This window comes from Melopsittacus undulatus, chromosome 6, assembly GCF_012275295.1.
Source record: "Melopsittacus undulatus isolate bMelUnd1 chromosome 6, bMelUnd1.mat.Z, whole genome shotgun sequence".
NCBI classification, from domain to species: Eukaryota; Metazoa; Chordata; class Aves; order Psittaciformes; family Psittaculidae; genus Melopsittacus; species Melopsittacus undulatus.
In genome coordinates this window covers 45,624,672-45,649,615 of record NC_047532.1, presented here as the reverse complement: position 1 = coordinate 45,649,615, position 24,944 = coordinate 45,624,672, and the positions used below count along the sequence as shown (strand labels likewise).

Genomic DNA, 24,944 nt, shown 5'->3' with positions numbered 1-24,944 from the left:
GGCTGGATTATAACAGTTTTCCTCCCTGCTTTGCTTTTGAAAACAGTTTGGGGTTTCATTTGTTGGATTCCCCCCCCCCCCCCCAGAAATCTTATGTTTTATCCTGTTTAACCAAAGTTTGAGTCACTTCTGCACCATGAATATCCTGAGGATGACAAGTAACTCACTGCTCCATGGCTGTGGGCACCAGTGACACAGCACCCTGGCTCTCAGTGGCCTTTGGGAACACGTTGTATCAGCTATCCTTGGACATTACTGAACCTGAGCAAGGAGCCCACAGCCACTAGTTGTGTCTTTAACCTTCCTGCAGTGCCAGTGAGCCAGAGACTGTTTCTGCCTGTTTCTGTCTCCACATTCCAAGCTCAGACCATTCTGTAACTGTGGCAGCTGCTGCTGGGGAGTAACCCAGGCCCTTTGCCTGGTTGATGCCTGTGGTGCAGATGTCAGTGAGACAGTGCCACACTGCTGGCTTTGTGTTTTTAAAGAATGAAGTTCTGTGATGGAGCAGGCTGCTGAAAAGTGTGAGAACAGCCAGCAAGAAGTAACCCTCTGAATTTGCTGATGAGACAAAATGGGGTTTGATTTTTTTCTTTCTTTCTTTTTAATTAGTAGATGGGGTAGTCTTTTAATTACTGTATTTCTGCCAAGCAAGGTGATAATTAAGGGAATGACTCTTTATGTACAGCCTAGAATATGATTTGGTGATGTCTAGCAAGACTAATGTGTGCATTGAGGTATACTTATTCTGTATGTAGGTCTTTGACACTATAATTTTCAGGTAGGTAGACCTAAAAGTCATAGTTTTCAAATATGGATTTCATTTCAGTGTTTGGTGAAGATGAGAGTGAACAGAAGGTCATTTAAAAGTAATGGTTGCTACTAAGTTTCAGTTGTAGAAGAGAAAATGTCCAAGGTGTATCTCTGCTGTAGCAGCACTCATGGTTGAGCATTGTACCCTTGCTGCTTGACCAGTGAGTCCATGCCTGCTGTCTGGCTGTTCTGTCTGGGTTGGACTAGTGAGACCTGCCCTCTGGGCTGAGGTTTTGATTTGGATTTCCTCCCTCTGCTCTGCTGCCATCTTCTGTGAAACTTTTAAAACTTCGCAACCTCGAAACTGCCTCTGATCAGCTGGGTGTAGACTCCTTCCTTATGTACTGCAATGACAAACAGGTATATGGGCAGTTGCCATGATACACAAGTCTTGCTTTTAGTAAGCCACACTAAACTGTAATGAGGCCTGACCCTCTCCTCCTCTCCCGTCTAACCCCAGTGGGTGGAGAATCAGACCAATGGTCATTGTCTCGATCATAAATGGCTGCGGCCGAACCACATCTGAACACTGGCTTTTCTTGCCAGTGACAGCAAAGCTGTGTGTGTGTCTTATATTCTGGTTGTGTATGTGATGGAAAGCCATTTTATTACTCATAATTTTCTTAGACACTTGAGATTTTAAACAGGATTGGGTATGAGGAAGGCCATGCACTTCCTTTCCAGAAATACTCAACTTCAGATATGTATATCATTAGAAATATATAATAATAATAATAATGAAAAAGAGCCAAATTGTGTATTTGTTCTTGCAGCTGGAGCTGAAATAGCTGCTAAGATTTCTTCTCCCCAGCTAAGTGTTTTTTTTTCTTACATCTTTTCATGGTGTTGATAATGATGTATTTGTATATTGTGACTGACGAGAGATAATCAGACAGGGAAAGAGCACAGAAATACCTGTTCTTTTTTCCCAGTCAAGACAGAATGTATGAATTTATTATGAGAAAAAATGTGCAAATGAACTTCCTGTAACCAGGCCATTCTGACCTGTGTAGAACCACACTTTGTTTGAAATTTATAAAAATTATAACTAGTACAAACCATTGTGGTTGGTGTCTCTATCTGAAGTAAAAAGTCACATGGCTTGCTTTCTATTCAAAATAACTGAGTGTCAGTAAAGACACATCATCATGGCTGAAAAAAATCCACACATCTGTCCAGTATAACTTTATTTGTCCAACACACATGTCACAAAAGGCACAGTGTTTTTTTTTTCCTGTTACCCTCTTCCTCAGTCATGTTCCTGAATCCCTGAGACTATTAGGAGAGTGCAAAGGCTCACACAGTTCAGTACTGCATGTGCTAATGCTGCAGCCAGAAGGCAAGGAAGTTGTGGGATAACTTATAAGATCTCCGCATACATTTGGCTACCAGTGTTTTATTAGGGAGTGCTAGTTGACCCAAATGCATGTTCTGGATCATGTAGAAGGACAAGCAGGTAAAAATGGGAATGTAAAACCATAATGCAAATAGAGAAAATACATTGGAACTAATTTCATAAAATACCCAGATTTCTGGGAGCAAACTTCAGTTCACTTGAGTTTTCAAGTCATTGGCTGTATCACGTTATTGCAGTGCAATACTGATATGAGGAAGTGAAGACTTAGGACCACACCAGATCCCATGTGTGGGTCTTGCTCTGTCCAAGCCACGCAGCCTCTCTCTCACTTTCCCCCCTTCCTGCCCCTGCTCACGGAGGGATGGGGAGGAGAATCGAAAGAATGTAACTCCCACGGATTGAGATAACAGCCCGATAACTAAGGTATAACACAAACCACTGCTGCTACCACCAATAATAATAATGACGAGGGAAATAACAAGGGAAGAGAACACAACTGCTCACCACTCACCAACTGATAGCCAGCCCGACCGAGCAGTGATCAACCCTTCTGGGTAACTACCCCCATCCTGGGCATGACGTGCTGTGGTATGGAATACCTCTTTGGCTAGTTTGGGTCAGGTGTTCTGTCTCTGCTTCCTTTCAGCTTCACCTCCTCCCTGGCAGAGCATGAGACTCAGAAAGTCCCTGGTCAGACTAAACAAGCAACAGACTAAGCAGCAACTAAAACCTTCGGTGTTATCAGCACTGTTCCCAGGCTGAAAGTCAAAAACATGGCACTGCATCAGCTACTAAGAAGGAGAAAAAATGACTGCTATTGCTGAACCCAGGACAGTTCCCCACACCAAGCAGTCCCCACGGCAAAGGCCGAGGACTGGAAATCCAGCCACACACATGAGCAAGTGTAACATTCTCCAGTTGCAGATCTCTGGTGCACAGCTACACGTGCTGGGACCTGCCTGTGCAGCACCTGTCCCAGCTTGGCGTGGTTTGCACAGGACACTTCATGGGTCATAGGTGGGGCATTGCTATTTGCCAAGGAGTGTGTTTGGATGCAAGACTAATGGTGAGTCACCACAGCTGATCCACCTTCTACAAGCTTAGCCCCTGGAGCAGGGCTGAACCAGACAGCAAAGACTGGTGACAGTCCCTAGCTGGAATCAGAGTGCATCTGGGGCTTTGCTCAGCCTTGTCTTGCTTTTAGTAGGTGCTCTGTGGAGCTGGCACAGGATCATACCTCTCCCTTCTGTACCTTAATATAAAAGGAAGAGTTTGGCTCTAAGGAAAGTACTTTTAAAAAAGAACACAGGAAAAGCACTGATTTACAGGTTGTATCCTTCCACTGAGGCACAGCTGCAGTCTGCATCAGGTTATGAAACTGGGGAGAGGCGTTTGCAGCGTTATGTGGCTTGCAGAATGGCCCAGATCTCAGCTGGAGAGTGAGAGCCTGTCCTCCCCCTAGTTAGCCCAGCAGTCCCTTCTGTTTTCACTTCCTGTCCTAACCATAATTTATTTTCTTCTGCAGTAGTTTACAGATGCAAGGTCTCCCCCTCTCTCCCCACCTCCTTTCCAGCCACGTGACTGAGCACTCCCTGCACCAAGTGAAACCTTCCAGTCCCCAGGAAACCTTGATCTCCTTTCTATTCACTCCACAGTGAGAAGCAGCATCTCTCAAACTTGCTGGCCATGGGGAGGAGCACATGGCAATTCATCTTGCTAACCACCTGTGGTGAGTAATATCCTCCACCATTTCTATGAGGAAAATGAAGTATGCTGGCTTTGTTTCCTTGCAGTCAGGACAGCACCTAGCAGACTGAAACTTTAGTTTTCTTGCTAGCACTCAGGGCTTTTAGTAAAGTCCCACTTCTAAGAAATAAGTAGAAATACATTTCATTGCAGCTGGTATAGTTGGTCTGATATTTACCTCTGAATGTTCCCTTGCAGTCTGTGGTGATGAACTCTGACTGTGTGATGGAGTGAGTTGAAAATAGTATTAGAAGCAGACTTTTGGGGGCTTGCTTTTCTTAATTAAAAGTTATTTCCAGACCAGCAGAACTGACAAGCAGAATAAGAACTAAGGAAGTGCTGCTTGAGTAATTTGCCTGCATTGCAAGATGCAGAGCATGATCAGGAAAGCAAGAGTGAGGTAGGGGCTTGGAAAAGGCAGGCTGGGGCTTATTTCGGTGACAAACCACATCACAGTCACCCTCCAATCCTTAGTGCTGCTCTGTGAACCTGTGGAGCCAGCCTGAAGAAGGATGTGACCCAGCATGTGAAGTCATCCCTCAGCACCCGCAGCAGTACAAGCTCTGCCAGATTAAGAAAGACAGAGCATGACTTAATCTCTGTAGTGGCTAAAGATTTAAGCTCGCTGGTGGGGCATTGGATTTCTGCAGTGGACTTTGCCATTGGCACACAGGGATCACAAAGTAACAACTTCTGTCGCCCTCCCAGCTAGGGACTCAACCATAAGCATCTCATGCTGTTATCTGCTCTGCTTTCCCACAACGACTTCACAGACAGAGTCTGTTGAAGTAGCTTCCAAACATATACATGAAAGTAGAGCAAGATCAGACTGAGGAGGTAACATTAATAACTCAGGGTCAACATGGATCTTTTTGACCAGAAAGAGCTTGTTTCCTCAGCTCCTTATCCATGTTTGATCATTCCTTGTAACGTTTTACTAATGCCACAAAGTCAAGTCTTTCTGTGCAGATAGGGAATTACACATAATCAGAGTTTAATGGATAAAGGTCTAATGGGTTGGACGCTTAAGAAATGGCTCCTATGTTAAAGGGAAACTGTGACAGTACTGAAACCTCTCAGGAAATCTTGGGGCTTTTTCAGTTCCTCAAGGACTCAGATCAGAGCAGACTGTGCTGGTGAGAGTGTTTTCAGTGATTGTAGGAGCTGGGTCAGGTTTTTGTGTCCACACAAAACCTGCCAGCTAAATATGGGCGTTTCTTCTGGGCAGCATAAAGCAGAACAAACCCTCTGGGTGGCTGAGCAGCATGAGTGTGCGGTCAGACAGGAAGGGGAAGAAGTCCTCAGTGAGTTTTTTTCACCCACTCTGTTACAGGACAGCAGACTGAGAAATGTCACAGCCAGATCATGTCATCGAGTGCTCCACCTTACACTGAAAGCCTGGGAGCAGAGCACTGTTATTCCTTTGCTGTCATTGACTAAAATTTGTCACCAAAGCACAAAAATGAGGGCTCCAGGTGCAGACTGGGAGCAGTGAATCTCCAAGAGCTGCCCTGATCCTTTTCTGAGGCCTTATTCTGGAGTGTTGCATGCAAAGAAACTTGCTGGGCAGAAACACAGCCCTCGACATTTGTAGCTTACAACTTTGAAGCCAAGGTGTGATGAGGAGACTGCAGTTTGCTCCAGGAAGACACACCCCAGGGACCATGTGTCCCTTGAGCAAAATGTTTGTCGTATGACTTTATGAACTGGCTTCATAGAAAAAATACCAGACCAAAACCAAACTGGGGAGATTAACTGCATCTGGGATGCAGAGCTGCGAGTATTTGTTGTTCTTTAATGGCAGAGCTGTGAAAGGGGCTGGGGATGGAGAGCTTTTCAGGTGGCTCCTTTGCTGAGAGGCATGCTTCCTGAGAGGCAATGCTATGATGATGAGGGAGCCATGGTGAAACCTTCCAGACCTTAGCAGGAGGGTAGGACTGGCACCCCATGGGCCCACCTGTCCCTTCACTCAGCAGAGCTACCCAACTACCTCCAACAGCTACCCAGGAAGAGCAAAGCTCATTAGGTGCAACTAGAGAACAGTCAACAATTCTTACCTATCCCTGGGAGCTCGTGTGGCTGAATGCTTCTTGAGAAGATGACCTAGGTTTAGCAGTGTGGCTGTGCCCTGACAGAACCTCCAAATGCCTGAGAGAACTGTGGGAGGCTGGAGGAGCTGGCAGGTCACCTGGTGACCGTGAGCCATAGGCCACTCCAAAGACATTTCTGACTTTAGTCCTCAGTGACCCTATCAGGCTGAACACTTCTGTAATGAAAAATAGTTAGGTTGAAGTGATCTTTTGGGGAAAATAAAGTTTCATTTAAAAGCTGTGTCTGGCATCCAAATGTCAGTGAAATAATGTTTCTCTCCCTGTCTGTAAGATAAATGTTATCTGGTCAGTAATCAAAACCAATCTGTTGAGCAAAAAGCTAAGAAGTACTGATTATTTAAGACATGTAAATTTAAAGGTAGTTTATTGTGCAGTCTTACAGGGGAAAAAAAGTGAAAATGGCAACTTCTTTTTTGTTTTTATTGTGGTAACACATTTAGCTGCGGCTACCTATGGCTGCTATACAGCAACTGTTCTGGTTTTCCACCAGCACGCAGAGAAAGAGAGAAGTTATCTGCTTTTCAACTCTGCCATAAGGTGTGGTAAAGACTAAAGGAAAGTGAGAAAAAGAACTAAAGTATCATATTAATTATGTCATTTTTAGGTTCCTTCTGATAAATTTGCAGTCAGGGGAATCTGTCCTCTTATTTTTGTGTCTTTTCAACTGTATCAAGTTGCACTTCTCTGATGATAGCAGCTACACTGGGAGTCAAGTTTGTTACAGCACAGGTCCCTTCTCTCTTGAAAATAGAGAATTCATCTCTGTCCTCAAGCTAATTTAGAAAAGCATTTAACTACACCTGAAGCTTCATGCACATCAGCGAATTCATATAAATCAGTGATTTATGGTTTATTTTAGCTTGACTTTGTCTTTACAGGGTCTTCTTGCATATTTATAATGACAGGCTTGAGCAGAAGAGTTCTGACCTTCATCTACTCTTCAATATACTTTTCCCAGTTTTTCTTCACTTTGTTATTTAGGAGGCAGATGCTTTCTTTTCAGCCCTGCAAGGGACATATTCCTGTAAATGGTATAAGATGGAAGTGTAATTTTGGTGCTGTGACTATTTCCAGATGTGTCCCAAATGCCCCTGGATGCTGTACCCTGAAATGTGTTTCTCATGGCTGAAAGCCCATCACTAAAAAGTCTTTTCTTGTTTGGAGCATCCTCTTGGATACCTCCCAGGAGGAAGAACTTTGGGGTTCAAGCTGGCCTGGCTACAACAAAACCATAAATAAATATCTGGAATTTCCTTGTCTCCCAGACCAGTTTCCCAGACTATTGTGAATCACTGTAAGGCCATTACACTGCCTCACTTCCTTCATGCATAAAAAATGTCCCGTTTCCCCATGCTTTGTTGGTAAGTAACCAACCACTCTTTCCGTTATATACACTTCATCTGCCTTAGATCCTAATAATTTGCTTCTAGTAAATCTTGCTGTACTACTGCCTGTAAGAGAATTCTTGTGTTGTCTGGGGATTGTGCAAGGTCTGCTCACACCTCTGGCATCTTTTGGCTTCTTCAGCCGTAACAGTAGTGCAGGGAACTGGGAGCCAATGTGCTTCACTGCAGTGGGTTTATTCAGAGATGTGAAGACTGGGAGAGGAGTGAAAAGCTATAGATAGTCCAACAGCATGTCTGCTTTTACTCTCCTATCATGACTGGAGCCAAATGAAGAATTAAACCACATTGGCCATTTGATAGCAAATTCAATGCAATTACATTGTAGCTATCAGCAGAAATGTCAAACATAAAGGTTTTCAGACTACTGACTTACTTGTTTCTTTGCAGCATTTTCCTCCTGCTTTGCTGAAGTGGCCTTAGGGGTCAAGGTGTCTCCAGAAACCATATCCTTCACACATACAACTACCTCTCAGCCACACCCCCGTCATCATTCTTCATCCCACCAAGGTACCACAGTTCATTTTAACAGCACAGGCTCTCTTAAAACAACATCCACGAGCCATAGAACAACTGTGCAGACAACAGACCAGCATCAGGTAACAACAGCACCAGGTCATCACATGACAGACCAGGCAGCAGCAACCACCACGCAAGTGATCAGCCGGAAATCTCCCATGATGGTATCTGCAATATCATCAGACAATACAACTGCAGCTGGTCAGACTACAACCCAGGCAATGGAAACGGTTACACTTGTAGTGAATAATGCAACCATACACCCTGTGTCCTTCACCAAGCAAGACAGAGCATGTGTGAGTGCAGAAATAACAGCGGCAGCCACAAACACAACCATAAAACATACAACACCAAATACACAAATGACAGCTACTGCCATAAATACTACAGCCACCACCATGCAAACTGTACAGCCCACCACAGGATCTGGAAATCAAACAACACTACCTGAAAGTTCAATAGCCCCAGCCATGACAAATGCAACAACCATTCATCCAGGGACTCAAACAGCCATCCCATCTACTATGATGACAGCAAGGCCCACTCTTGCACCTCAGCCTTCTCCCATCCCCACTGGCACATACACCATTTCCAGTGGGAACAGGACCTGCATCAAAGCAGTCATGGGTTTGCAGTTGATGGCTCAAAATGCACAGGTGAGGTGGAAGCACTACAAAGCTGAGCTTTGTAACGACTTAATTGCAAGGTTTCTTCATTCACTGGAATTAATTCTTTTCAAATCAGTTTTCAGGAGGCAGCTTGTATGATAAAAAAACGTGGCTTGCTACCAGTCTCAGGCCTTTCTGTGCCACAGCACCTCGGCTGGTGCACCTTGGCTTGTATGATGATGTCAGTGGGTCATATGAGTGCTTTCTTATTTCACTGATGTGTGTGCAGTAGCAGTACTGGGGGAGTAGATCAGCCTTCTATTATTTGTGTTTTCTAGAATGGGAGACTAGTTAAAATCTGAGTTGACTTCTGTGAAGGGCTTGACATTGTGAGTTGCAACGAAAGCAAGAAATTATCAGTTCACAGACTTGGATCCAGGGATGGGTTGCCCTGGTACTGACACATGAAGATTTTAGAATCACAGGAACTGCCAGGCTGTACCGGAGCAGGGGTGCTGGGCAGCTGGTACCTTCTCTTAGCAGTGGTGAATGGTGTGAATAGTCTAGCAAAAGATGTCATAAAACCTGAAAGTGTGATTATGTCACTCAGACTTTGGTTTTGTAGCCTCCATTAATAGGATATGTGGGGTCTCAGGCTCTGAAGTTCATATGCCTTGGGCCAAACCCATTACATGTTTGGGGTTTGAAAGTTTCTTACATATCTAATATTGGTAAAAGTAATTTTCATCCCTCTTCATGACATAAGCCAGACAGGAAAGCATGATTCCCAGCCTCACCAGACCATGGTGAGATGCCTATTACAATAGTAAGGTGTGTTTGAGATGAGACTGAAGGAGCCCAACTGTATTCAGGGCTGCAGAGCTTTCCTTTCAGACTACAGTGTGGGTTGGCAGATGCTAGAGATGAACTATGGAGGACATAAAGAAGGGGCCAGAGTGATATGAGGAGCAACACATGTCAAAGGCAATTAAACCCTTATCCGCCTCTGTCTTGATCTTTCTCCTGCCTTCAGGCACAATTTCCCACTTCTCCCCCTCTTCAAATTACCACCAGCACTCATCTGACCCTACTCTGAATTGTATCAGTTCACTGAATGAGCAGAAAACTATTACTTTCTGCTATCTTACCCACTGGAACAGGCTGGTGATGTGTCAGACAAGTGCTAGTGCTGGTTCAGGAGCAGGGAACAGCCCTGGCACACAGCAGTTAGGCTGCTACCACCACTGGCCTATTAATTGAGCCCCAGCGCCTGTCTTGGGGAAAATAAATGCTGCTATCTTTTTCTTAGTAATCTTCCCTTCTCTTCTCCATCAGCAGCCCTGCAATGTCTTTTCTCTCCACAGAAGCAAATGAAGTACATGACTGTCAACCCCAATGTGACACAGACATTTGGAAGCTGTGGGATGGTGCAGTCTGAGCTGAACATAACTTTCAGTGGAGGGTTTGTAAACTTCACCTTTGTAAAGGTAATTGTTGCATTTAGAGAGAAGGAGTGTTTGGAACTGGGGAGGTGGAGTTTAGACTGCCTTTAAACCAGTTTGTACAGTGCGAAAGGCATTTTATCTATCTCTATGCTAGTTTTGACCTGTATATAAAACACTATTACTCCCATCCTTCCCAAGAGGCTAGATTCACAGAACCACAGAGTAATTCAGATTGGAAAAGACTTTTGGAGGCCACCTGGTCCAACCCACTGTTCAGAGCAGGGCTAACTTCAACGTTAAATCACATCTTGTCTAGCTGAACTTTCAGTTTGGAAAGGTTCATATATGCAGTGAAGGATAAGTACGCCTTGCCATCCTCTGATAGAAAGTGCTGTTTGGATTGGAGCAGAACAGAGGAAACAGGTTTGGGACTATAGTCCCTGCAGATGACTAAGGTATGTGTGCTGGGAACTCTTAACTCAAACTATCAAATTGCTCTTCCAAAATGGTGTCTCAAGGACCACTTGAATACAGGTGAGGTTAGTCATTTGCTTCCCATAAATGCCAAGTATCACATCTGCCCAGCCAAAAGCCAACTGTGGTTGTTAAATTGAAAGGTCAGTCTATGCAGTTGTAAGTGTCAAGGAGCCACAGCCCATCCACCCCTGAAAGGGACTAATTTTATCTAATTTCTCAGTGGAAAATTCCAAACAAGTGAACTACAACAGCAAAATTGTAGGTAAGTGCCCTTAAAATGTACCACACTAAGGAGACTTATAAGTATGCAGAGAAACTTGGGCAAGAGAAAGGCCCTACTTACATGGTAGGAAAACAAGCTTTCTTTTTGACATTGTGTCTGTTGTTACCATGTTCCCCACTGGGACTGCATCGTACATGGATGAGGCTTTAACATAAGCTACCAAAAGTGCTGTTGCTATTTTGGTAACCATGGGAGAAAATGGCTGAGTGCAGCCATACTCTTGCTTCCTCAGACATTTGCATCGTTTACACATTTTGGGAGGCAGTGCGCAGTACTATTTGTCTGAAAGCTAATATGGCTGGGTGGTAATGCCAGTGGAGCTAACAACAGAAATGAATACTGTGTATAAAGTTATTAATGGACAGGGAGGAATACAGTGTGGTTTGGTTCCCATCAAACTCTGAATGAATGTTACATGCATTAAGACCATATCCTGGAGCTCCATAGCAGTTCAGAGCTGTATTTGGCCATCAGTGCTGATCTGTGTCCTTCAGTTAATCAAGCCAAAATGTCAATCTTACAGCCTGGTTCCAAGCCCAAATTAATGACAATTAAGTACAAGCACTTAATTAGTCTTTTCTATAGAAAGTCCAAGAGACAACAGCAAATTATACCACTCCTGAGTCATTAATGCTTGAGAAGAGAAAAGATTTCCATTAAGAATCATCTTAATTTTAGTTTATGGCAGAGTGTTTTCTAAAAGCTACAAAGGAAAAGTGAGGTAAAAAATCAAGGAGCTGTTTTAAAACAAAGGTTCAGTTCAGATCATAAGTATTTGCTTTAAATGTATGCTTCCTGCAACAAGGTGAGCATTTTCTGTGTTACAAGGATCCTTAGAAAAAGTCTGATGATTCAAGTACCCACGAAAGCCCCAGCTTGCAGCAGTGCTAAGGAGAGTGACATGAACCTTTAGGAGATACTTGACCTCTCTTGCCCTAAAAGAAGTGGTTGTTGGCACAGAATTAGACAATCCACCCTTCACTTAAAGATAAGCCTCAAGAGAATAGCAGGGCTTGCCTCAAACTTCTTTGAAATTCAAGTTAATATGAAATCATTTTGCTGCTGATTTTTATGTGTTTGTCCTCCACAGTCTCTCTAACTGCTTTGAACCAGGAGTGCTCCCACGGTGGCACTTCTGATTTTCATTGGTGAAAGAGGAGCTGGATTAGGCCACAGGGCTGGGGTGCTGGTGCAGGGTAGCAGGAGGTGAGAGGCTGACTCAGTACTCACTGCTGCAGCTGCCTTTTGCAAAGAACTTGAAAAAAGGAAGTTTTGTAACCAACCCACAAGACCTGAAGTAGGAGCAGGTGTTTCCCCCAGCCAAGGTACTAACTGTGACCAAACAGAAGTTAGAGCTGCCTCCAAAAAAAAAAAAGGTAATATTTAACCTCACTTTTTTATTCCTTTAAGTAGGAGTATTACTGAGAACACAGAAGCTCTTTTGCATTCTGCAGTTTGCTCATGCGAAGGACATCTATGCATAAAGTGCTCTGCAGCACTGCGAGTCCCAAGTCCTTCTGAAGGCGCAGGCTTAGGTCCTGCAAGCAGTCAGACTGCAGGTCAGCATGGATTCATTCAGTGCAGGATCACTCAGGAGAGCACTGTAGGGACTCTCAGTAAAGCAGAACAGGTGAATAAAAATAAAATGTCCTTATAATATGCCTGTTAATTTGTGCAACGTATACTATTTGTTTAACTCCCTCCTACTTTTGGTTGCCACAAGCGTCACACAAATGTCTAGCTTTAGTAATCTGTGTAAACTACAGCTCTATGGTTCAGTTTCACTGAACTGAGCAGAACTGGTGATGTAGCTGAAGCGGCTCCATGACACCAGCTTCTTAGCTATTAGATGGAGTGACCTGGAAACAAAAAAACAATACATACAGGCAAGTTGGTTCTTGGGTCTTGATGATGGAGCTTTAAAATGTTTTTCTTTGGGAAACACTTTGTGACCATTTTGGTGTGGTGAACTGTATTTTTTTTTTTTTTACAAATATGAGGATGTATTGTGAATAAAGATACATCTTCTTTTGCAGCAAGCTCCAAGCTACTATGTCAGTAAAATTGAGACCAGGTTACAGTTATCTTCTGAAGGTTAGTAATTTTACGTTGTCTTAATTTCATATTGAACTCTTCTGGGTGTGAGATAGGCTTTTACATATTTAAAACACTGTATCTTTGCAAACTGTTTTTTTTTTTCAATCAGGCTTTCAACATGTCATTCACCTAAATCTCATGGTATGAATATGCGAGAGAAGGAACTAGGATGCAGTTTTATCAGAATTGTTCAATTTTCCTTTTGTCCTCAAAAACTGTCCCTGCCCCACCTCTCTCTGAATAGAGATTACTTGAAACCTAAATTTAATATATAAACAGCCCTCAAAGATTTTACCTGCAGAACCACAAAAATGCTGTGACTCCAGTTTGTCTGGACGCATCTTTCCAATCTAATAAGTGTACTAAATGAATACAGTATCTGGATAACAAAAATGCAGAGCTGGATCCAAATTTCAAATACACCAGTATCAAGAGGAGGCTTGTCTTGATTTTGTAGAAATACAGGGTGACCCAGGGTGAAGTTCTTTATCCTCAAATCTTAGACCTTGTCTGTGCTCTTCTCTTTCTTTCTTTTTCTGATACAACCCTGCTTCTCACCATTTGAACAGTCAGGAGCTGCTCTGGATTTGACATACCAAGAATTGCTAAGAGAACATTGTTTAGGTCAGAGAGAAAAATTCTAAGGCATCACCTCAGATTTTCTCTGACATTAATTTTGCACAAATTCTTCCAAATATTTCAAATCTGTGATGGGATAACGACTATGTTATGTCACTTCTCCATTTGTTACTCATGAGTATTTGGATGTGATCTACAGCAATTGAAGTAAAAGCAAAGCTGATCCACATGACATGTCTCCTCGGGATGGTCTCAGTCTAAATGTGCATCGCTAAGTGCAAACCGCAGCAAATACAAACTAAACTGCTTAATCATAAGTTTTAAAATCTTCAAATATACTTTGAGTCCTCCCAGTGGTGCTGGCAAGAGCCATTGCTATCCCTGCCTGCTTGTTACTGCCTCTCTGCCAGATGCTGCCTTTTCACAGACCACCAGCAGTACCTGTGCAGTAAGCAAACCCGTATCTTTTCAGGGATAAAAATCACTGAACTATCTGTATCAGTACACACTGGTGTACTGCTTTTGACTGAAGGGGACCAAGAGTATGCTGTGTGCTGTTGTGCCAGCAGTTTTGCTTGAGATACAGTGATGCAGAGTTGGTAATGTGGATGATTTTGCTTTAAACTGGTATATCTGCTTATAAAGGAGGATATGCATAAAGGATATGCCTAGGTTACAAGATCTTTTCATGAATTTAATTTGAGCCAGATTTTCCATAAATTACTGTGACATGGGAATACATTTAAGAACATATTTAATGCATAAAGCAATACGGACATGATATATACATACAGAGATGGCATCTCTGTTTTGTCTGGAAATAGCTGTGCTGGAGACCTAAGACAGATGTCTGTTCCTGTGAGAATCCTAACCCCTTCTTGCAGACTCAAGTTGTTAAAATATGATTTGAAGGAGCATCTGGAATTTTAGCCACCTTTTCAGACCCAAGCTCAGCTGAGTTGGACTCATTTAAACATGGAAGAAATGTAACTGATACTTTAGGGGGGAAGTGTCCATGCTTTAGTCACATCTGTGACTGCTGCTCTACCAAAGCACCGTGGATCCTCCATTTTATCTCAGAAAGATGTTGATTCCAACAGTTAGTGTGGGTTCTCATTTTATCTGTCTTTATGGCCTCCAGGTATGCTTTACTGTGGAGCTGTACAAGAGAAGATGTTTACAACAAAGCTGGGGAATTCCTTTAAGTGTGCCAGCAAGCAAACCTTCAATCTGGAGAAGAACTTCCAGCTACTCTTTGTTAATATGCAGCTGCAGGCATTTGATATTGTTGGTAACCAGTTTGGAAAAGGTAAGGAGAAGGATACCTTTTCCACCCTCCTGGGATTTACATGTCAGCACTCTGGTAGCCTCACAGATATAATCTGCTAGATTACAACCATACACACACAGTGATCCTGTTAATACCTATAGTGCAATCACAACTTTGTAATAGCTTCTAAATAGTGTAACCTGCCTGATACTGTTTTCTCACCCTTTTCTGAATCATTTTCAACACAGTGTTAATACCTATGGAAGATGGAAAAGTATCTTCTCCTCCTGCATTAAGTACCTTCTGTTTCACCTTCTCATTGTTCAGCTCTACAACCACAATTTTATTCTTCATGCATTTTCCCCCAGGGCAAGCAGGGGCGTGTTCACTACCATTGCAATGCCCAAACCTCTAATACACAGATCTGTTCAAGGTCACTGTTCTCAGTATAGTCAGATTTTATCTATTTTGCAAGGCTCTTGACACTCATGAAGTCCCACAGCTGCAGCAGCAGAACTGCCAACTCATAAGGAATATTTGTGAATGCAGGATGACACTTTCAGAGCAGCTGTGTCTAGACATGATGAAATGTGCTTCTGAGAAGGAGCACAATTGGCATGCTCACAGTTCTAGAATGAATGTGATGCTCATCTCTGTGATTTGTCCCGTCTTGAGCAGCACCACAAAGAGGCAACCATGTGGCTTAGTAAAAGACAAGGACAGACCAGTACTGACTTCCCTAATCTCTGGATTGCTTACACTGGGAGAATGTACTGGGGCTCATAACAACTTCTTCCCTACACCCACACCTGGGGCTCCTTCCACAGGGAAATAAGATGTCATCCTTGTTTCTTGTCCAGTGATGCAGCCAGGACCTGACCGGGCTGTGGGGTCCAACGCTGCTGGGTGCACCAGGAAACTCCTGTGCCTCACAGTATGGATACTCTCAGGGTCTACTGCCATACTTTTCATGAGATGCATGAAAGATCCTGCAAAAAGCAGAGAGATGGACTAGACGGGATCCTGTGATCACTTTCAAACTGTGCATCTTCTCATTTCTGTGACTTCCTCGTAGGGAGTTTCCATAGAAGAATTCAGGTGGGCAGACAAGCTCATCAGCTCTCCAGCCCTTCAGATGCACTAATAAAACATTCCCTTGTGACATTTGACTTTCTGCAGGATTAAAAAATATTGCCCCTATAGTCTTCTTTTTACTTTAGATCTGACTTTTGGCTCAGTTTGGCTCTGTTAGATTCTTTTTGTTAAGTCACAATTTTGGCTGCATTTTTTACTCTGAAAGGAATATAATGGGAAACAACATTTGGGGCTTTTTGAGACTTTCTGTTCTTTTCTTTTTTGCATGCTTTTCTTTAAAAGCCACACTGAGAATCCAATATATGCGCTCATTCTCATCAAGGTCTTTTTCAAGGGATAACACTGAGCTGAAACAACTTATGAGATCCTGTCTGGTCCCCACATTCCTATTCAAATTTCTATACTGAGCAAGTTCATTTATGGCTTTTGGTAGGGCCTCACCTCTAGGAGAGACAGAGCTTAGAAAGACTCTCTCTTTTCCTCCTCCTCCCCCATCCCAGGGTCAGGCTAATCTCAGCTAATCAGTACCATATACAAAATTAAATTGGTTTTGCTCTTAACCAACAGGCTGAGAAAGCAGCTACCACCTCTGAAATAATTCCCCAGTGGCCATGAAATGGTTATGAGACTGTTACATGCCTGTGTTGTTTATGCAGATTTGGAAAGAGAAAACCCTCAGCAAAGGAATGACTTTTCACCAGCCTCCTCCCTTTGGGTGTCTCAAGACTGATAGTTTCACTTCTGTTGCTCCTCATTTGCTTATGTTTAACAGGGGGAAAAAAAGAAAACACCCATGATCATTGGTTTTAAGTTCTTTACAGTTTTGTACAGACTGCAGCAGTGTTATTTGTTTGAGTCCAGAAAACCATAAAAGTGTCCTTTGAACTGCACTTCAGTATATCAGAAACAGCTCCTAGGGTTCATAGCCCAATGTTCTGTCAAAGCAAAATGGCCAATTCAAACATCCCCTGCTTTTGCAATATTTAAATGCAAATACTTTTCAGCTCACTTCCTTAACTGCAGGTTACATTAATCAGACAAACCTTTTAAAGGCAGCATCTAGTAGAATGCTGGTGCTTTTAGCTTTGGGACATTGCACCATGTGAAATCACTATCTGGATCAGATGGCAAGAAGATCAGATTTGGGGCAGAGCCATGTGGGGGGTCTGGAGCTGTGATGTGATGTCATACATTCACATGCTCCCTGGGCTAACTGCCCACCATTGGCATAAAGATTCCCACCGGCGAAAAGCCAAACTAAGCTATGATCTGTGCCAGCATAGTCATCAGAATTAGACAATAACAATAGAGGGGTTTGTCTTAGAATGTTGTTGAAATCTACTTTGGAATAGTCACAGGGAGTGAAAGAGGCAGAGAGTGTTGGTTCTCCCTCGTAAACTGGATTAATCTCTATGGCTGTAAACTGGATTCATGGCTATGCTGGGATACACTGTGGGGTTCAGCTGATCAAGCTACCCTGTGAAAGGCATAGTTTGCTACTCAGGTGCCACTCAAAGCATCATGCTAGAGATCTTGGTTTCCCTGGAGCCCAAGGAAGGACCTTTCCTATAGATCAGATGGTAGATGGAGGACTGATCCTGTTCTGGGATAACACATTAGTGATCTTTCCCAGACCTTGCCTTTACTCCTAAGGCTAAACCTGCTGTATTGTGAATTTGACACTGATTCTGCCATTGTCACTCAGTAAATATTGTGTTTAGATTGGTGACCCAGATGATGCAGTCTCTCCACAGGAAAGCCAACAATTTACCCAAGTCTGGAAGTTGATTTTTAAGTAATGAGTTTCCATTTAATCGGAAGATGACTTGAATATTCATTTGGGTAGGGACTGGTTGAGAAAGTCAGTATTTTCCCCCTCTGTAGCTAACAGGTATGTTTAGAGTGAATATGTCTTTGGATGGTTCTTAAAAAATATTATTTGTATAAAAAGAAAAAAAACATAAACATTCTATGAAAACTTTTTCTGATATTATCATATGCACAATAAAATTACAATGGTACTGCTAAAGCAACCCCCTGGACTAAGTCCAAGGCTCCTGGCATCTCTGGATGTTCTCAGCCACAGTTATCCACAAACATTCTGAATTAAACATGGAGAATAATTAGAATTTTATTTTTCTTAGGAAATACTGACTTAACTAGGGTCCTTGCTGCACCAGTGATGTTCTGGGCTCTCTTCTCTGATCTGACTCTTCTTACTGGGCAGAAGCCACTAGATGCCACAAAGGAACAGTTTTTGTCCATGTAGGATGTGTCTTGCTCTTTATTTTCAGACTTGCACTTTGTAGTGAGATGCTCCACATCTGCTAGCAGAAAGAAAGCCTCCTACTCCTGCATGTGTATGCACTGGTCTTGATGGTAAAACGGTTACTGCAGACATGAAAGAGCAGAGTCATTCTCCAGTGAAGCATTTAGCTGTTTTGAATGGGGTGAGTGTTGTTTTCTTGAGGCAGGGTTCACTACAGATAAAAGTGTAGTAAGTAAAGCTCAGGAAGGAGAAAGAGGAAAAGAAAAAAGAAACAAAAAAAAAAACCAAGGTTTTGAGAAATTCTTCCTTGTATTAGCCAACTTTTTATCTTTTCTGGAATGCAGATGTATAGTCCAGGGGTACATTGTTCTGCTGTAACACGTTTCCTGATCTGCTTTTACTTTCAGAAGAAGAATGTTTTCCTGATAAAAACAGCAAAGCTGCTCCCATTGCAGTCGGGCTGAGTATCCTGGGATTGTTAGTCATCATGTTTGCCACTTTCCTGATTTCCAGAAGAAAGCCGCAAAGAGGATACGAACGTATCTGAGGTGCACTTGTATTTCCAAATGTGCATAGCGAGTAGAGAAGTCACAGGAGTTTTAGCTTCTACCTGGCAATCTCACTACCCTGAAGCCACATTTTTAAGTGATTTTAAGGGATGACACCAATGTCTTTAAAGCTAATATTTCTGGAAATGATTTCTTTAAGGTGGGAAGGAGAGAACTCATACTATCTACTTTAGGCTATTCTTAGCATCTAATTTAGATATAGTTCAGAGGACCAAAGTGAGGAGCTTAAATTCTTTATATTATCAACAAAGTAGGCAGTTCATACCACCCAAGTCAGATGCCTAAAAATAGCTTAAAGCAAGCAGTATCACTATTCCCCAGAAAATCCATCAGGTTTGTTAAAGATAGCATTTAGATTTATTAAAATAGATGTGTCCAGTAACACAACCTTCAAGTGACTAAACCAGAGGTCCACAGCTACAGACAACCTTGTTAAATCAGAGCTCAGGGAAAGCCTTGTGGGAACACTGTGTATGCTGAAGTCTCAGGGCAAGTGTGTGACTTCCATTGGCAAGTTCTCACCAGTCCTGTATGTAACAGGGTTACATTCTGCAAGTCCTTGTTTTTCCTATTAAACCCTTGACAAGGACAGAGCACTAATATGTGATTCTTATCCTGGAGGCAGTGTTTTTAGAGAAATTTCTAGTTTCCAGTGACTGTGGATGCAAATAAGAGATTACCCAGCTGAGGTCACACAGGGGCTGCCTGACCAGTGTGTGCCTAAATTATCACTTCTTATTGCTTGTCTCAGCACTGCTGCAAAATGTCTGAACTTCTGTCAATAATTCTTGAGCTGCAGCCTCATAAAGCACAGCACATTCGAGCAATCTGACACTGGTAAATTTATCCTGAAGTGCTATCCTGCAAACTGCACAATTCAGGAGCTGATTGACAAGCAGCTGAGGTGTGCAGCAGAACTGGGCAGGAGTTTGGAGGCAGTAACTGCATCCGTCTGCCACACCAGGCCAAATTGCCCCGCTTGTCAATTGGTGCTCAAGGCACAGCATCCTTTTGCAACATGTTTGCCATACAATGTGGAGAAATCTAACATGAGGGTGTGAAAACACGGTGACATGTGGTCTGATGATTTTGCATGATAAATTCAAAGAGCTTAATATTTTGTGGTCTTGTGAGAGCTCATAAATCACCCCTTTCACCTGTTCAAACAAAGATCTGATTCAATGCCTGCCACTGAACTTGGTAACTCCCTCTACTGAGACAGCAGCTCTGTGGTCTCTCTTAATCCAGGAAGATACCATGGTCACTGAAAATGCCAGGGAGTAAGTGGCCACGATTGTGGTAGACCTGCACAAGGTCCATGAACAAACAGAAATCCACTATGATGGGATATGTTCAAGGCTTCTGTGGGAAATAAAAACATGCACAGGCCTTGGACAAACTCTGCCCAAAGTGAATGCTACTCAGCATGCTCACAGCTGAGGAGCTGGATTTTCATATGGAAATAATTTGGAGCTGTTTTAAAGAACACTAATTGATACACTCTGTAGTCTATTTCCTGCTAAGCAAGTGATGAAAGCATCAGACTTGCTTTTGCAATTAAGTTCAGCTAATGCTCTTTGCTGTAACAAGGAAAAATCTCCTTGTCACAAAAGATTTACAAAGCTAAACATATGCACAAATGTGCACAAGGACACATGTGCACATACCACACCATCTGTTCACTGCAGAACATAAAAATTACAAGAAATCATGTCTGAAAATCTTGCAGAAGATAAAATAATATTAAATAAGAGAAAACAATATTAAATAAGAACACACTTTCCCCTTAGGAGTCAGGGTAATGGCTTAAATTTTACCAGTTAAAGTTTTGCTTGGAAAAGGGCTGTGGAATGGCACCCATTAAAAAAAAAGACAGACCAAAGTAATCTGCAAAAACTCCTTGTTGACAGTTGAATCTGGATCTAAACAAAATACAAATTCTGGGAGCTAGTTTAATCTGCACAAATAATGGCCCACATCCTGACCAATTATTAATAGTGGTGGAACCTTACTGCATTTTCACTGGGTTAAACTGATGATGATATCGTGTGAGTTTAATTTCCCTTAAATATTTTTAAAATAGTTTTGATATTTTATTAGTGTTTAATCATTGAGACTTTACTTATTTAAATTAAGAAATAAAAAGAAATCCTTCCATTCCGTCAATTACTAAAAGATGCTGGTCTGCATCAAGCAGGAAACATGGTCATATTGTTTCATAATTGACAGAATATGTAGCTGTGGAAGTAATCACATCTCCAGAAATGTTCCCTGATAAGATAGACAATTTTGAAGCATTTCTGCACAGAATGAGCTGTGAGCAAGGGAGGCAGTTGATGAGGTAAAGTAGAACAAGAAACAGAATACTGAACCTTCAAGACTTTAATACAGATGCAGTGATTTGAACTGTATTCAGCTGAATACTCAACCTTAAATTTGAGTATTTCAATTATTGTTTTGTAAAAGGCTCCAGCACTTTCAATATTGCTCAGTGAACTTTACCTAGCTTATTTTCACTCTTCTTCCTTTGTCCCCTGTTAGTGGGCAAGCAGCCCACTGAACTCAGTGGCATGGTTTAGGCCCTGGGCTTAATAAGATCCCTCTGGTTCTTAGGGTTAGTTAATACTGTTAATCTTTTTTCTTTCTATAGTGAATCAAGCTTTGGTATTGAGCAGTGTTTGGATTCAGGTTTATCTGATTTATTTTAATGCTTTTTATTGCTGTTATTTGCTGGTTTTATGAAGCTGCATACTGTCCTTTCTAGATGAATAATACTCTGGGCTTGCTTTAAACAGCACGGGGGAAGGGCACATAGCATAAACTGATGAAACAGTTGGAAACTCACGTGAAATGCTGCCAACATGCAGCAAAATTAATCCAATGGGGTTAGAGCTTCACAGTGGTAAAGGATCCATTGGAGAATTCTTTACTGCATCAGGAGATCCCAGCCACTAAGTGCAGCCTTTCTTCCACCTGCAGGCCAGCCTACATGCTGTCACCTCCTTCACTGACCACAAAACACACAAGCAGCCTGTAGCAGAGGTGTGTCAGCATGCCAGCATAGCATGGAGCGCTACCTCTCTGAATTTAACATTAAACGAGAATTAGACAGCCCAGCTGCTCACTGAGCTGCCATGTGCAGCTTTTACAGCTGATGTCTGTTTTCTGACAGAATTTAGGAAGATATTTGGCTGGCACTTTTTTATCTAATGGAGTTGCTCTAAGGTCCTCCTCCCAGTGCAAAGACTATAGGTGTAATTGGTCTTGGTCCTGCTAGACTTTTTTTAAACGTCTTGTCTGAGGAAACATTCTGAGCAAAAAAATCCCTAAAAAAACACCACACAAAGGAGAGGATCTTCTGATAAACTAGTTGTATACTAAGTGAGCCATAATAGTTACACCATGGGGAGCAGCGTAGTTTCTTTGCTTCCTGTTGATATGGATGTAAATGAAAATATTATTTTCTAAGCTTGGTAGATTGCTTCCCTTCCAGGGCTGCTCTTTGCCATAGTCAGACACTTGTTCACAACCTGCTTACTGCTTGGAACAGAGAGTTACCAACAAACCTGACCTAAAAATCTGCCTGCCAAAACCATTCATATAGTCAACTTGAGCCCATGTACCCAGAGAGTAGAGAGAAGAGAACAGGGAGGAGACAAAGTTGCAGCTGGGTCCCAGAGTGACCAGCAGCATTGGACTCAGCACCCCCAGCTCACTTCTTCTCCCAGCTGCAGGCTCAGAACAACCCGTCCCTGAACCATAATGATATGATGAGCCCCATTAGGGAAGCTATGCTGAACTCACTGGCAAGCACGTGCTGGTCAGGAAACAGTGGGGCCACACAGATTAGGAGGTGAGCACGTCCATGTAGCTCCCTGATTCTCTGATGCAACTCTCACCTCAGACCATTCACTGTGGGCTCTTGCACACCCAAGGTAGACTAAGAGTATCCCATGGGTGTGATGATGTCATACTTAGCCAAATCACCAAGGAGTTTATAAAGCAAGATTTATTTTCTTTCAGTTCTTTTTGCTCTCTGGTGGACAGATTAAAAAACAGCTGTTAATTCTAGTTGAAAGAGGGAGATGTAGATAGGCATCTTGAGTGTATGAAGATGGTTTGGTTGATCACTTCTAGCTTGCTATAATATGTGATTGCTAGAAAATAATTTGCTATGAGAAGATACACTCTTTATTTTTCTATTGTTATTGTTTCCATAATAAAGGTCATACTTAGTCATGAAAGTATGCATTGCTGCGCAATTATTTTATCTCTCAAGTGCTGTTTCACCTAAATTGTTTAAAATACAAGTTTAATCTAACAAACAGGAAGCGTCCTATGAGCTCTGGACACAAGCCGCAGACAGATATACCTATATTCTATATATAACTTTGATGATTATTTCTTCCATTCCATGTTTGTTTCAGCAGCACAACTTCCAGAGTATCTAAATTCACTATATTTCTTTATACAACCAAATCTTTTTGTTTCCTATTGGACCAAAACCCACAGACCATAACTCACAGCAGAGACGATGGATGCTTGTTACTTCATGTTTACATTGCTTTCACAGATAATAATCTTAGTCATTATGATAAGAGTCTTTTGAGAAGAATGCGTCCTTCCAGTGTGCAGTTATGGAAATTAGAGGAAATAAATAGCTAGGGAAATACCACACATAAACCAAAAAATTCAACAGCTTCTAAGTTGGTCAAAGGAATTTCCCAAAGGGTGGGGCTGGACTAAATGATGGCTAAATGTCCTTCTCAACCTCAATCAGTCTATGGTTCTGTGTGACTTCGCCATGATTTTGAAGTTTGTCATGTCAACAGCTAGTTTAAAATATCCAAACTGTGAGACAGCTGTGTGAGGTAAACTTCTCAATAGAGAGGGGCACTCAAAAATTCTTCTGCTTCATCTTTAAGGCTTTTCAAAGAAACTTGAAACTAGATCTGTCTAGATCTACATTTGGCTAATAACTGCAGTCAAACCCTGAATTGGGTGCAGGTTCCTGTAATGCGTCTAAGGTCACTGTTGGCATGTGGCATGTGCCTAGGAAGGAGAGGGGTGGGCAGATGTGGGAACAGAAAACTATATTCTCTGTAGTGAGACAAGGCTCTAAAATGTCTGAATAAGTCTCACATGGCATACTTTTCATGGCTAAGGAAGCAAAGGTTCTTAGATGGATTGTAGGAAGGCAGAAGGCATGGTAAAGTTGGGGGAGAAAAGCCTCTCTGCTGCCAGCAGCTGGTTAAGGAACTTACCTGCTAGAGAAGTGCCAATGAGGGCAGCGGAAAGTATATCAGTGATAACATACCATAATAATGTTTCACTTGCTATTACTGTTTCTAGTGTCAGTGCACATCCCTACATGATGGATAATTTAATGCCTCCAAGTTGCAAAGTGAAAGCTTTAAAAGCCCCTTTGGTAGAAAAGTGTCACTGCAGGGAGACCAGAGTCAGTTTGCTCTGCTTTTTTACGTTTGCTCGGCTCGGTACAATATTAAATTTGGTGCTGGGTTCACTTAAGTGGACAAGGTTCCTGGCTTGTTCGTGTTAGTTTTTGAAGCTGGGATGGTAAATACACACTTGGGAGATGTATTTCAGCTGAAGAACTAGGATTTATATGGGGCCTTCTGCATTTCATTGCCTGTGGGTTGGGAGTCTGAAGTAAGCCTTAGAAGCCTGCTGGATGTCTCAAAAGTCTCTCTTGCTTGACAAGCTTTAATGGCGGATGAATGAATACTCAATCATTTTTCCTTTTAAGGCAAAAAGCCCCATCTGTAAGTCACACCATGGACTGTCCCAGAAGCATGGAAGCTGAGAATTCACAGAAGAAATGTTTTTATATCAGAGTGTCTAGAAGAAAAAAGAGTATTTTTGAAAGTGTTAATTTGAGGAACATAACAAGGGTGAGGAGAGAAAGATTTTTATGAAGGTAACCCTTCACTAATAAGGTGACAAGACACCTGGAGACTACACTTTCCTTCTTACATCCATGGCTGCGGCCTTTGCATGCCAATAATGCAGGGGTATGTATGTCAGAAGTTTATCAGCCACAGCAATGCTCATACTCCTGGGCTTTCCCAGATAGCCACAAAATGTCACAAACCCTACATTTCCCTTTTTCTGCAAGTCCTGTTGCCTAAGAAGTTGGTAGATCCTAAGTGTTTTATTAAATTATAATTTAATTGGCTCAGTTTTTTATTTAACTCTTTCTTCAAAAATTTAAAAAGGAGCAGGTGGCATTTCCCACATGCAGAAACAAACACACAAGAAAAACCAGAGCTGTTGAAGAAAAGGGAA

The 24,944-nt window shown here is 42.2% G+C and overlaps 1 protein-coding gene across 2 annotated transcripts; it reads left to right on the top strand.

Moving 5' to 3' along the window:
- The first annotated feature begins 3,754 nt into the window (after positions 1-3,754).
- On the top strand, positions 3,755-24,575 carry LAMP3 (lysosomal associated membrane protein 3). 2 transcript variants are annotated; one of them, XM_031047136.2, is made up of 7 exons: positions 3,755-3,896; positions 7,818-8,602; positions 9,919-10,041; positions 12,796-12,853; positions 14,577-14,744; positions 18,477-18,617; positions 24,406-24,575. In XM_031047136.2, the coding sequence occupies exons 1-6, from the start codon at positions 3,854-3,856 to the stop codon at positions 18,614-18,616; spliced, it is 1,317 nt and encodes a 438-aa protein (XP_030902996.1). In that variant the 5' UTR covers positions 3,755-3,853; the 3' UTR covers position 18,617; positions 24,406-24,575. The 2 variants fall into 2 exon arrangements, with proteins under 2 accessions (XP_030902996.1, XP_030902995.1); XM_031047135.2 differs by lacking the exon at positions 24,406-24,575 and having other exon boundaries at positions 18,477-22,882.
- The last annotated feature ends 369 nt before the right edge of the window (positions 24,576-24,944 follow it).